The sequence below is a fragment of the Pantherophis guttatus genome, chromosome 8 (genome assembly GCF_059756535.1).
Source record: "Pantherophis guttatus breed Tessera chromosome 8, ASM5975653v1, whole genome shotgun sequence".
NCBI classification, from domain to species: Eukaryota; Metazoa; Chordata; class Lepidosauria; order Squamata; family Colubridae; genus Pantherophis; species Pantherophis guttatus.
Genome location: NC_142070.1, coordinates 38,848,919 through 38,861,718, shown reverse-complemented (window position 1 = coordinate 38,861,718; position 12,800 = coordinate 38,848,919). Strand labels below are relative to the sequence as shown.

General features: G+C 38.2%; 1 protein-coding gene across 1 annotated transcript; it reads right to left on the bottom strand.

Annotated features, from left to right (window-relative positions):
- Positions 1–249: 249 nt before the first annotated feature.
- CCNA2 (cyclin A2) lies at positions 250–11,453 on the bottom strand. The gene is made up of 8 exons (XM_034442755.3): positions 10,987–11,453; positions 9,439–9,691; positions 7,827–7,933; positions 5,745–5,968; positions 4,638–4,842; positions 3,396–3,509; positions 1,530–1,663; positions 250–1,395 (listed from the first exon to the last, which is right to left on the bottom strand). The coding sequence occupies exons 1-8, from the start codon at positions 11,131–11,133 to the stop codon at positions 1,344–1,346; spliced, it is 1,236 nt and encodes a 411-aa protein (XP_034298646.1). The 5' UTR covers positions 11,134–11,453; the 3' UTR covers positions 250–1,343.
- Positions 11,454–12,800: the final 1,347 nt, after the last annotated feature.

Sequence of the window (12,800 nt, the reverse complement as noted above, 5' to 3'; positions counted from 1 at the left end):
AAGTCAGTTCTTTGACATTAAAATTTACTTATTGAAACTTCTCAATGAAGTAGGTTGACCATATATACCCTTTTGGTTGTTTGACCATCAGTTACCTGCCCTTAAAGCTAAGAATTTTGCTTGTTGTATTTGACTCCTTCCCTTTGCTGCTGTTTGATCATGAATAGGACAGATGTTTCACAGTACACAGGTAGCAGACTAACATTTCAATATGCAAAATACATTTTATAAGTCAAGTTACAGCCGAGATCCTTTTAGAGGATTTTATTTGCCAGCTTCTAGATGGTTACATTTAGGTCTTTCCATGTGTTTATTTACCGGGAGCGCATCTCAAGCATTAGTTGCATGTAGGAATTTAATTTTTCTCAAATATGAATATAAAAGTCTCTTCCATCCATAAAATTTAACCCTTGTAACATAGAAAATCTGGTATTTGCCCAACACACACACTGCTTTAATCCTGTATTAGAATGTCAAGATTATACCAAGAGTAGAAAAGATACTCAACCTAAGGATCCTAACTACCTGAAGCCAGGATGCAGAGCAGTGTGCTCCTCTAGCAACTTAGCTGAAATTGCCATGTAGCAGTAAGAACTCTGAACCACCCCACTAATCATGGGCATGGCCGTTTCTTTTAAGGGTCAGGAAATTGGCTTCCTCAGTTGCAAACACATTTAAGTTAGTCTGATTCATGAACTACGGTAGCAGAAGGCAGATTTTTAATTTAATTGGATTTTTTTTTAATGGTAAGAACTACTTTTACCCTCCTTGTTATTGGAGGCTCTTCTTTACATTCCAGACTCACTGGTTTGAATAAAAGCTATTAATTCGGTGTTTATAAAGCTACTTAAGTGGCATATTTAAAAAGAAAACAAAAATCACTATCCTTAATAGCTGATACAGCCTTCAAGTAGAGTGGGGGGTCTTGTTAGCAAAAAGTGTCACAGCAGTTCTCTCAAGGTCAGCTACTGAGCACTTGTTGACTATTTGAAATATCCTGTTGTAACTTTATTATATGCAGATATTCTATTGAACTATCTTGATTTGCAATTTTTAGAGTGAAAATCCTCACACTGGTCATATTATTTTAAAAAGGTTGAACAGTGCCACTCAGCATTTATACCTGCATGGTTTTAAGTCTTTTTCTGCACAGCTTTAAAGGGGCGCCATCTAAGCACATTGAACAAGATTGCATGTACAGAAGTTTACATTAAAACATTATAAAAGTATAAAACCTCATAATTAGCTATGGTAATATACCAGATTGATTGAAATCTAAATACACATTTAAAACTGTATATTTACAATGGACAATATATAGGTTTGAAATCTCACTTATATTGTTATAATAAATCTAGTGTCTCTGGTGGGTCAATGAGCGACACCGCATGGTATCTGAAAAAGATAAAAGTGACATGAATATTATTTTTGTTATCTGAGAAAGTATTTGTTTGGCTCTTTCTGTATACAAATTAGTCTAACATACCCCTGTTTCAGTTATAGAATTTGCATTCAAGGGTTAGACTTACTTTATGGTCTTGTATTTCTCTCTGATAGACTGTTGTGTATGCTGTGCTGCTCTGCAGTAGGTCTTGTGGAGGTCTAGGAGACAAGGCTTAATACTTTCAATTGTATATCCTGTCATTGCAGCAAGAGAATCTGTCTGTAAAGGAAAGTCAAATATTTAAAACCTAAGTAATTCTGTCCTTGATGTTCAATTGTCATTTCAATTGCCCGGGTAGAAGAGCCCATGCAGCCTGGATCTAATGAAAATAAAGTCTGTGGGCTTCTGGTCTGGCGTTGTGGCAGTACGGTTGATGGATAGCAGAGCTCCGCAAATCCCAGCCGCTTCATTGTTGGGGGCCCTAAGGGGCTAGTCACCCTGGAGGAGTGATGAAGAAAGGAGGGGTCCCTTGCTTATCGCAGGAGCGCGGCAGCTCTTCTGTTTGATCCGAGGTGCCTTTTTGACCAACAAAGAAGAATGACCAACTAAAACTGGGGCAACCAAAGAAAGAAATGAGCTGGAGCAGTTTGAGAACAATGGATTGGAACTGGGTGAGATGTTTTTTCATTTTTTTACTAGAGACCACTTTAAATAAAAGAACTTTTGAAAGACCCCGAAGCGCTCAGAAAGCGGCAAATTAACACATGGAGAAAAAGTAGAGACCCAAAAGAGAAATGAAATGTTAACGGAAGAATTTGAAGTTTTAAAATATTGAAAGTCTGAACTAGAACTTGTGGTGTTATGATAAGTAACCCTAATCTGCTGGAAATACTGTCTGACTGTTGGAAGAAACTGTATAATGAAAAAGGGTTATTTTGCCCTTATTATCGAACTTTGACAATCAGCTGAATTTGTTTTAGTACTGAGAACTAGAGTTGGTGCCATCTACTGGCCAAAGATATTATATTTTTACAGGGCTGAAAGACCTTGAAAGTTATAAGAGATAAGAAGAGAAACAAAGTAAAAGGTAAACAACATCTGGAAGGCCATCTTCTTGTTTTCTTTCTACTGTCTTTATCTGGTGGCCTAGGATTAACTGGCAAGCCTTTTAAAATTCTCTCCAAAGCAATGTGGATTACAAATGACAGAAATTGCCCTTGAAATTGAACACCTTATTTGGTGAATTAATGAGCCCCACGCAGGGGATAAAAAACCAGCAAACTAATGTGCTGAAGCTGACCAGACTAAGGAAGCTAGCCAGATGAATACCTGGTAGGCAGATTTTCCCCCCCCTATTTTCCTCCCCAAAAACTAAGCTGCGTCTTATACTCCAAAAAATACAGTAAATAAAAGTTACATATTTTAATACAGTGATACGCAGAACATTTTGTCTCCTGCAGTGTAAATTATAAACAAGCATTACCATTTAATAGTTATTCATGGACTGTTCACAGCAAATAACACGCAACCATTATACAGCAAGATATAACCCAGCATACAAGGCCCATTCAATCAAAATCACTGAAAAAAAAGATGTCTTCAACTGAGGCCCAAAAAGGACTATTAATGTAAATGCAAGGCAACTCTGGAAGAATGTTGTCAAAGAGGCCGACATATCTAAAGAGACTGTCTCCAGCTATCCCTTGCTTCTAATCAATAGCTCTTAAATGATACCTGGTGGTGCAGTGCTTAGAATGCATTGTTGCAGGCTTGCCCACAGCAAGTTCGATCCCAACCAGCTGAAGCCTTCCATTTTTTTGAGGTTGATAAAATGAGGATCCAGATTGTTGGGGGCATCTCAGAGAATGCTGTAAAGCACTGTGGAGCAGTATATAAGTCTAAGTGCTATTGCTATCTACACTATAGGCAGATTGATGGAGTAGACAGTCCTGTGTTAATACAAATTTCTGACAGATAAATTGGAAAGGGGGGGTATTGCTTTTATACGTACCCATATTTTTCCAGAAATTGCATAGTTTGCTATATGAAATGCTGCAGCAGCTATTACTGATGGCAAGTATTTCAGATACGTGTCTGCATCGATTAAACTTAGTTCACCCAAGTACTGTAAAAAAAATAGAAAGCATAATCTTTATTTCTAATGTTCTTGTAAATTTTCTAGCAAGTAATGCAAGATTAAAATGTAAAAAATGTTATAAAGCTATTTTTAAGTGAAAGAGTCCATTGTGAAGTTTCATATTTATTTATTTATTTATTTTTATTTATTTATTTTTATATGCCGCCCTTCTCCGGAGACTCAGGGCGGCTTACAATGCGTTAAGCAATAGCCTTCATACTTTTGTATATTTTATACAAAGTCAGCTTATTGCCCCCACAAACCGGGTCCTCATTTTACCTACCTTAGAAAGGATGGAAGGCTGAGTCGACCTTGAGCCTGGTGAGAATTGAACTCGCAGTAATTGCAGGCAGCTGGATGTTAAATGCTGCCTTAGTAGGAGGCATTAGCCTCCTACGCCACTCAGGCTCTTAATATTAATATTAATATTAATAATATTAATCAAAATATTAGTTGAAAGCCTGCCCCAGTTTTGTTACTGATGAAAGCTACAGTGTAAAGGTAGGAAAATGTCCAGTCCTTGACTTACAAACATTTGTTCAGCAACCAAAGTTACAATGGTGTTGAAAAAAATGCACTTATGACGAGTGCCCGAATTTATGGCTGTTGCAATTCTCCCACGGTCATGTGATCAAAATTTGGGTGCCCACCCATACTTACTATAACAAGTGTTTCAACGTCTCTCACTCACCTATCTCCCATGTATCCCCTTTTGGCCGCTTTGCAGGCAGCAAGCAATCCCAGAACTATGTTGGGAGTGCCAGGATTGCTATTGTAAGTCAGTGTGGTCACATGATGTCTCGTTTTATGACTGCACTGATTTACAATGTCAATCCCAGTTCCAATTGTGATCATAAGTGAAAGACTACCTATATTCTGCATATAGGAACATGAAGAATTTGACAACATGCTGAGCCTTCATTTCAGGGATTAATTTTTTTTAGCCAAACAGCCAGAGCACAATCTAAAATGAAGTCCTCTTTCTTTAGAACTATTTTTAAAAGCAGTATATTCTCAAAAGATACTAATTGCAGTAGATGAACTATCTTTTTAAAAACTACTTCTGAGATATTCAGATTTTGCTTTTTTTAAAAAAAAAAAAATCCCAACACTTACCATTGCCAAGTTTTCCACTAAGGAGCAGGCTGGCTGATGTAAGAAGTATTGAGAAAGGAATTGATTTATTGTAGGAGCTGCCAGATCAAATGACAAAACTTTCAGGACTAAGTGCTCCATTCTGAGAACTTGCTTCTTTGTGTAAGTATCATCTGTGATATAAACAAATTCTGCTACTTCTGGAGGGTAGATTTCTTCGAACTTTCTACAGTAGGATGAAAAGCACTGTTATATAACCAACTAATAGTCACCAAATGTTTCTTATTCCACAACTATATAGGTTCATACAAATATTATTTGGCAGGGGTGAAATCTAACATTTTTTACTACCAGTTCTGTGGGCGTGGCTTGGGGGATAATGTGACTGGGTGGGTGTGGCCAACATTTTTTTTTTTAACTTTTAAAAGCATTTTTTTCTACAACCTCTTCGACGATCAGGCAACTCAGCTGGGATCACCAGAGGCTTTTAAAAGCATTTTTTTTTCTACAACCTCTTTGGCTAAAGAGGTTGCAGAAAAAAATGCTTTTAAAAGCCTCTGATGATCCCAGCTGAGCCCACAATCATCAGAGGCTGTTTTTTTACTTTTAAAAGCATTTTTTTGGCTGGTTGTAGAAAAAATGCTTTTAAAAGTAAAAAATACAGCCTCTGATGATCGCGCAGCTCAGCTGGGCATAGGGGGGCAGGGATTTTTGCTACCGATTCTCCGAACCACCCGCTGCCATCGCTACCGGATCGGGCGACCTGGTCTGAACCGGGAGCATTTCACCCGTTATTTGGTCATAGTAGCTAATTTTAGCCTTTATCCTACACTGTAGGTTCTTACTGCCAAATGCTTATGTGCACATTTTAGCTGGGAAAAATATTAGAAGTAAAAATCATCAGTCTGTGGTGGATGTTTAAGTTTATTTAACTATTAACCTAAGATTTTTAAATATCTATAGTTCATATGTTGCTCTCCGAGATATATTCTGGATTTGTATTAAACATCTCTATAATTGTATCTACGAAAATGTCAGATAGAGCAGAATTTGCATATATATTTAATATAAACATCACATTAAAGACATGATAGTAAATGTAATACTCCAAACTTCTCATCTACATACGATGCAAGCAGCATAGCTGCAGTTCCCACAAGCTGAAGTTTTCCTCGTAGCACTGACATTGAAGAGAGAAACCTATCAATGTAATTTACAGCCAAATGCAAGGTTTCATTTTGTAGTTTGTATTCTTCACCAACTTCCACTAGCCAATCCACAAGAATAGCGCGCATATTATTTGTAATATCAGGCTGTTTCTTCATATAACCCACTTTGGGTTTGCATTTCACCTGTAAAAAGATTAGCATTTGCCTTGTTACTTTCAAAGTCTTATATGTAATAAAATTGATTTACAATTAACTTACTGCCCAATTACAAAAGTGCTATCAAGCTTTTAAAGTTTTATCCTAATTGGTACTTCTACTCTATTAGCATATTAAACTTTTTAAAATGAAATTCAGTCCACTTGCTCTGCGTTAGTGGCAGCCAGCCATGTAAATACACTTAAAGCTGAAAAAGAAGACATTAACATATTTAAAATATTCATGATCAAAATTGCTTGTTGATATAGGAAGAAAAAATATTGGATTACCCACTAGCCATATAAGAACTACATTTTAAAGACAAAAAAGTCAAAACAAGCTTCTTTTTGATCAGCTGAAAGTAGTAGGCTCCCACTCTCTTCATGCCATTACTTGGAGCAGGAGTCTTTGGGAGATGGTCAGTAAATCTAGACTATGGCAATGTGATTTATAAATGGCTGCCTTTGAGGCCTCCTGACAAATTCATCTGGTGCAATATATACAGCAGCCCAACTGAGCTCTATTGTAGTCATACACAACCAGTTTTGGGAACTCTATGTCTACTTCTGATGGGTGTCCCAGGTACAATTCCAATGCTTACGAAACTCCAGATAGATTGATTTCTAAATATCTCCAGGACTATCTCCTTGCACACTCTTCTCAGGAGGGAAGCTTAAATCCACCCTGGATATTCAGATGTTACCAAAATGGAACCAAAGATAGTGTATGTTATTGCCTCTTCCCTTTGGAATAGCCTCTCTCCAGTACATTGCAGATACCCTGATGGCCTTAAGAAAGGTCTTGGAAATTGTATTGAACTTTTATTAAATTTATTTGCCACCCATCTTGCTTCAAAATGAAATTTGGTAATTACTACCAAATTTTAAAATGGATGTTAGGAAATGTTTTGTTTCATTGTCCAACAACCAACATATTGGAATACAGCAATATTAATTAGACTAGAATCTTGTCCAATCTAAACAAACCCTCAATCTAGCCATTCTTGGACTAAAACTAACAAGAGAATTGAGTCCTCATTTAATGGTAGCCATTTATTTTGTCCCATTTCATTGTATAAATGCACCAAGACAAATTCCTTGTGTGTCCAATCACACTTGGCCAATAAAAAATTCTATTCTATTCTATTCTGTTCTTCTATTCTAAAGGGTGCAAGTGAGCGCTTACACTCTTTTTCAAACTTTGCTCAACCAGTTGCTCAACCCAGATAAAGAAAGATATAAGGCAATTTAAAAGAAATAAGAATTGAGTGAACCTGTAGAGAATTGAACCGCATAGGCAAGCTTCCAGCTGACATTGATTTAACCTGGTATACAGTAATTTAATGCATTCTACAAGGGAGCCCATCACATACTGTATACAAAGCAAGTAATCTGGTCTTCTAAAGAATCATTTTCTTCAGTTTATCTGGACCTTTAATATATTGTACTGAAACATTATTACTCTTATTAGTCCTACAAAGTTGATTGAACATCTTCTCTGGAAGATAGACTTTTCCTTGTTGCATGCAAATAGCTCTGCAAGATCCAATATGCTTCAGGTAGGAGTTAGAAATAGTTACATTATAACAGAGGTCTTCAAACTTGAACAATTCCAGCATAGCTGGCTGGAGAATTCTGGGAGTTGAAGTCCACAAGTCTTAAAGCTGCCAAGTTTGGGGACCCCTGCATTATAATATCACTTCTACTGACCAAGCAAAAAAGGCAAAAATCTCAGATATCCTTGCTCAACATTTCTTAAATTTGGAATAGACTAGACATAATCATATATTTAAAGTCCAACTAGATAATTCCCTCCTCACAATTATGTTAGCATACTCAGTTCTTACCTCCATTTCTCTAAGATACTTATAGATATCCTCAATATAGTCTGGGACATGGTTAACGTTAATTTTCTGTTCTGCTTCTATTGACATATCCATAATACTCAGTGACCCTAAAATGAAAGCCACAGGTAAAATGTTTAGGGGCTTATAAACCTCAAATATAAGAAAAGCAATGAATACTATAAAAAAAAAACATAAGTTTTTTCAAATCCAAAATTGCTCTTGATTGCAGTGTATGCCATGATCTTAGTATTTTAAATAGCAATATAAATCCATAATAGACTATTGTCTGGGAAGCATTTCCCATTGTAACTAGTCTTAAGACTTTCAGTGGTCAAAAGCCTTGTGAGTGACATCAACAGATAAACAGCTAAAGAATCTAGTTAAATATCACTTATTTTGAATAAGTGCTTAAAACTTTACCTTGTTTCATACAGACTCAGATCTTGATCTGTTTTATCATGGTTTTTAAAATTATTATAACTGGTGCTTGCACCAAAATCCAGAATTATCTCCTAATATCAAGGTCTTGTTCATGCAACATCTATAGCCAAAATCAAGTAACCTACATTATAGCTAAGCATTACATGCCAACCTAGCTTATATCTGTCCATTTATCAGCTTTTTCAAAATCCAGGTCTACAGTGCTTGATCCCATCCATCAGACATTCTAATCAAGTTAATGGCAGTTTCCATAATGACATCAACACTCGCCATTTTCTTCATTGTAAAATAGGGTGAGTATTCACCACCAATCTTGATGTAAATTTTAATGAGTTTTCTGCAGGATCAAACTATGATTCATTAAATTTAAGATCCTGTGTTCACCTTCTTGATTTGAATTCAGGAAATAGCAGGAGAATAGGATGGCTCCTACTTAAAGGGCCATGAGCGTCAACTAAGCTTCCTGTCCTTTTGGACAACAATATCCCAGGAAGTAGGTTGAAATTTAAAATGGCCCTCAGTAATGAAAATATTAGCTTTATGGAAATAAGGATTAGACTCATGAAGGAATAGTTGGTATTAGAGCAGCAAAGTACAGGAGACACTTATTTTATTTCATAAGTCCATTTAGTAACAGACTCTATAGAAGAAACTCCTCATATGCATGTTCACTGTGACAAAAATGGTACTACCGTATTAAAAGTATTTTTGAAACACTTTTCCATCCCTCTAAGATCTATTAATAAAGTCTGCAATATCAACAGAATACAGATTACTTTAAGGTTTACACTGCAGGTAGAATGCAATCGACAGACTCAATCTTAAAAATCAGTGACAAAAAAAGCCATTCAGGTTCAAAGCAAAACTTGAAATCAAAACATATTCTATTTTGAAGCTGCCTTCTATGTATAATACACAACTATTATATCACATAAGTAATAGAAGTCAGGAAGTTGGTTTTTCAGTGAGATGATCTTGTGAAAAATAGATTTTCACTGAAAGGAATATGTATAGTTGCCATAATTGAAATTGATTAAATCTGAATAAGCTTTTATAATATCATAGGCAAAAAGAAGCTGCATAAGACAATATATTTATCAGAGTCTTTAAGTATAATCAGAATCAATTACTACATTTACATCTATTTTTAAAGATAGGATGTTACCCTCACCAGAACTAAAATCCATTGGATTATCTATAGGAGTAAGAGGTTTTCTGGTTCCCATTGAAGCAACAACTGTCTTCAAGCCTATAGCCTCTTCACCGGGTGAGGTCTTTTTGCTGGGCATATGTTTCTTTTGTCTCCTGTTATCAGGTTCATCCAAGTGGATAGTAAAAGCTGGCTGTTTGTTTCCCATTTTACCATTGGGGACACCAAGACAATTCTCATCATTTGTACTCCAAGGTATTTGACTATGAGGAGCCTGTAAGGAGAAAAAAACCACAGCAATCAAGTCACCTACTTCGCTCTCCCAAATGATGTTTTCGCCCATATATTGGGAGGTAATCTTTCTAAGCAAAGACAGTGCATTGCAATACAATATGGTCCACATTACAAAATATAACTGAAACCACCCATTCTAAATGAAGATAATGAGAATAGACAACACCAGGTGAGGAAAAGATGTCATAAGAATTAATGGTTGGAATCACATGCCACAACAAACCAAACTGGGTTCACAAGCAACATGCCACAAACCTTGCTTTGCAAGCCACAGTGACTGGGTGAGCACAGAACACCGAGGCAAAACCAAGTTATGGCCTGGCGTGTTGCATGAAATGGATCAAATTTCTCTGCACCTCTTTAGAAGGCCCTTCAGCGTTCTGATGATTACTATTAATACCTTGCTCAACATTCCCCGTGTTGAATAATCCATAATCCTCCAGCTATGGAATTCATAAAAGCGGGTGGCATCAAAGCTATCTCAAGCTTCAGAAGAAATAATAAATGTATGATATGGCTTGTCCCAAAGGTGCTTTTTCAAGAGACAACTGGACTTCCTTGTTTTTCTTTTAAAGACATTTTGCTTCTCATCCAAGAAGCAAAATGTCTTTAAAAGAAAAACAAGGAAGTCCAGTTGTCTCTTGAAAAAGCACCTTGGTGACAAACCATGACCTGGATGACTCCATAGACACTTATGATAATGGCTTGTTTGGCTGTGGCCTGAATATTCAGAGTTTTTGTGAGGGACAAGGATGAGAACATCCATCTTTACAATTCTAGATTTTCAACCAAGATATTCTCATCCAACCTCAATCCGAAGGCGGCCTTTTCTAGGGCCTTTCAGGATGGCTATCCGCATGCTGGAGACTTTCTTTGCTAAGGGAAAAGCGCTTTAGTCCAGCAGCAAGCAGCGGCCCAAGAGTTTGCCCACCTGGATCAAATATAACCGGGAAGGCTTTCTGAGGTCCAGGGAGCAGCCTAACTCGGTCTCTACGTGCCTGCGGAAGGCGACTCGGTAGCCAAGCCAACACGCAGAAAACTCCTTCCCTCCGCTTTCGAAAAGGCCACGAAGCCTAAGAGGACCACGCTGGCTGCTCGTGGCCTTTGCCTTCGCCGAGTGCAAGAAAGCAACAGCAGCTCAGGAAGAGGAGAGTAAGAGAGCTCCAAAATGGCGGGTACCGGGGTGGAGTGGGGGGGGGGGAAGGTGTCTGGACTTCAGCTAGGGAGACGGGCATCCCGTCCAAGCCGGGCGAGAAGGGCAAAGCAGCGCCTTACCTGTGGCTGGGTGCAGCGGCGTTGATTAGCTTGCAGAAGCCCCAGCGCCAGTCGGTGTCCAGCGGCACCCGCCACCTTGGGAACCTCTTTTGCCCCCGGAGGCACATTTTCCTGGTTCTCCAGGTCCACTGAGCTGTCCGTCAGCATGATGGCTGTGCTGACAGTGGGACCCACAAAGTGAGCTGGAGGGAAGGGAGGAAGGGGGTGGGGGTGGAAATAAAACACCCGCTCGCTGGCGCTGCGGCCCGCTCCGCTCTCGCCGTTCAAGTAGCCCGCGACTATTGAATCCACCAATGGGAAGGCGGCTCTTGTACGTCACTGGGAACGTCACTGTTGAGCTTGAGAATCAAAAAAAAAAGAAGAGGCGGGGCGGAGCGGGAAAGAAGGGGGGGTGGAAGAGATCGCGTGACTCTTGGGTTTTGTGGTGTTCTGTCCTTGTTATTCTTGGGCAAAAAAAAAAAAAAAGTCCCGTCTCAAGAAATCTCGACTATGCGTAAGACTTGCGCATAATAAGTTAGGCGGGAGAGTTCAAACGTCCCTTTTCCTATTCGACGCGGGTGGACTAGTCCAGGGGTCTCCAACCTTGGCAACTTTAAGACTTGTGGACTTCAACTCCCAGAGTTCCTCAGCCAGCAAAACTGGCTGACAAGTCTTAAAAGTTGCCAAGGTTGGAGACCCCTGGACTAGACCATGCGGAACTAGGGAGGGGGGTCAGGTGTTCAGTACAGGACTCGACTCATTTTCCCACGATAGAAACGTTTTAGGGTAACGATATTTAAGTGGCTTGGCGTTACTTTCTTAGTGTGTTGTCCAATTTTCGAATGTAGTCTGTGGCCATACTGACGTTGTTTAGCTTTGCTGGATCAACCACGTGTAGGCAAAGCGTGGTTTATTCAATCCTTTTGGGTTGGCACAACGGAAAGAAAAATCAGTCAAATCCGTTTTACCTTATGCGGTTGACTTAATGGCTCACTCTGTCCTTGGTATATAATATAGTTTATATTGAATATGTTATCATATTTTTGTCGAGTTCCTTGGGCTACTGGGAGTCCATTTGTGTTGGATAAGAAGACTATAAATGAATGTTAATCATGTTATATGTTTAACATTAACGATGTTAATCTCTTTGTCCAGTATTATTAAATGGAAAAGCAGCCGGTACAGTTAGAATCACTATATTACTCTGATTTCCTACATAAATATTGAAAACCAGATATTTAACAAGCTGAGCAATTTATTCCTTCTCCAATCACGAAAAACTTACAGTATATTTTTAACCATGTGTGTAGTGGCTGGGGCTTTGTGGAATTTCTACCATGCACAAGAACATAATTTATTACCTGCTGATAGGACTCAGCCATCATTGGGAAAAGGTTTAAATTTTTATCACATCGTAGTACAGGTATGGAAAATTCTGGACTAGTATTTTTGGGACATGTTGCTCACTTTAAATTTATCCAACTTTCATGTGTACCTAAGTGAATCCTTAGCAGCTTCAGCAAAAATGCTTTTACCTGTTATAATTTGAGAAAGTGTTAAAGAGTTTTTCTCAATGGCTACAGTATAGTCTGCGGGGCTCTGCCTCTTTAAGACCAAGGGCCTGTCAATAGTGATCACACATGCCAGATTTTATAATCTCTTACCAAAATCCCTTCCAAGAAGTTTGGTATTTAACAGTAAATTGCAACCATGGAAAATAATTCAAAGGTAATCCATTTTATAAGGCATGGGAGCAGAACAACCACTTTATGTGTTACTTTATGCGCTAAAAGTAAAGAATCTTGATATTAATAAATATGTCATTATCTCTTCAA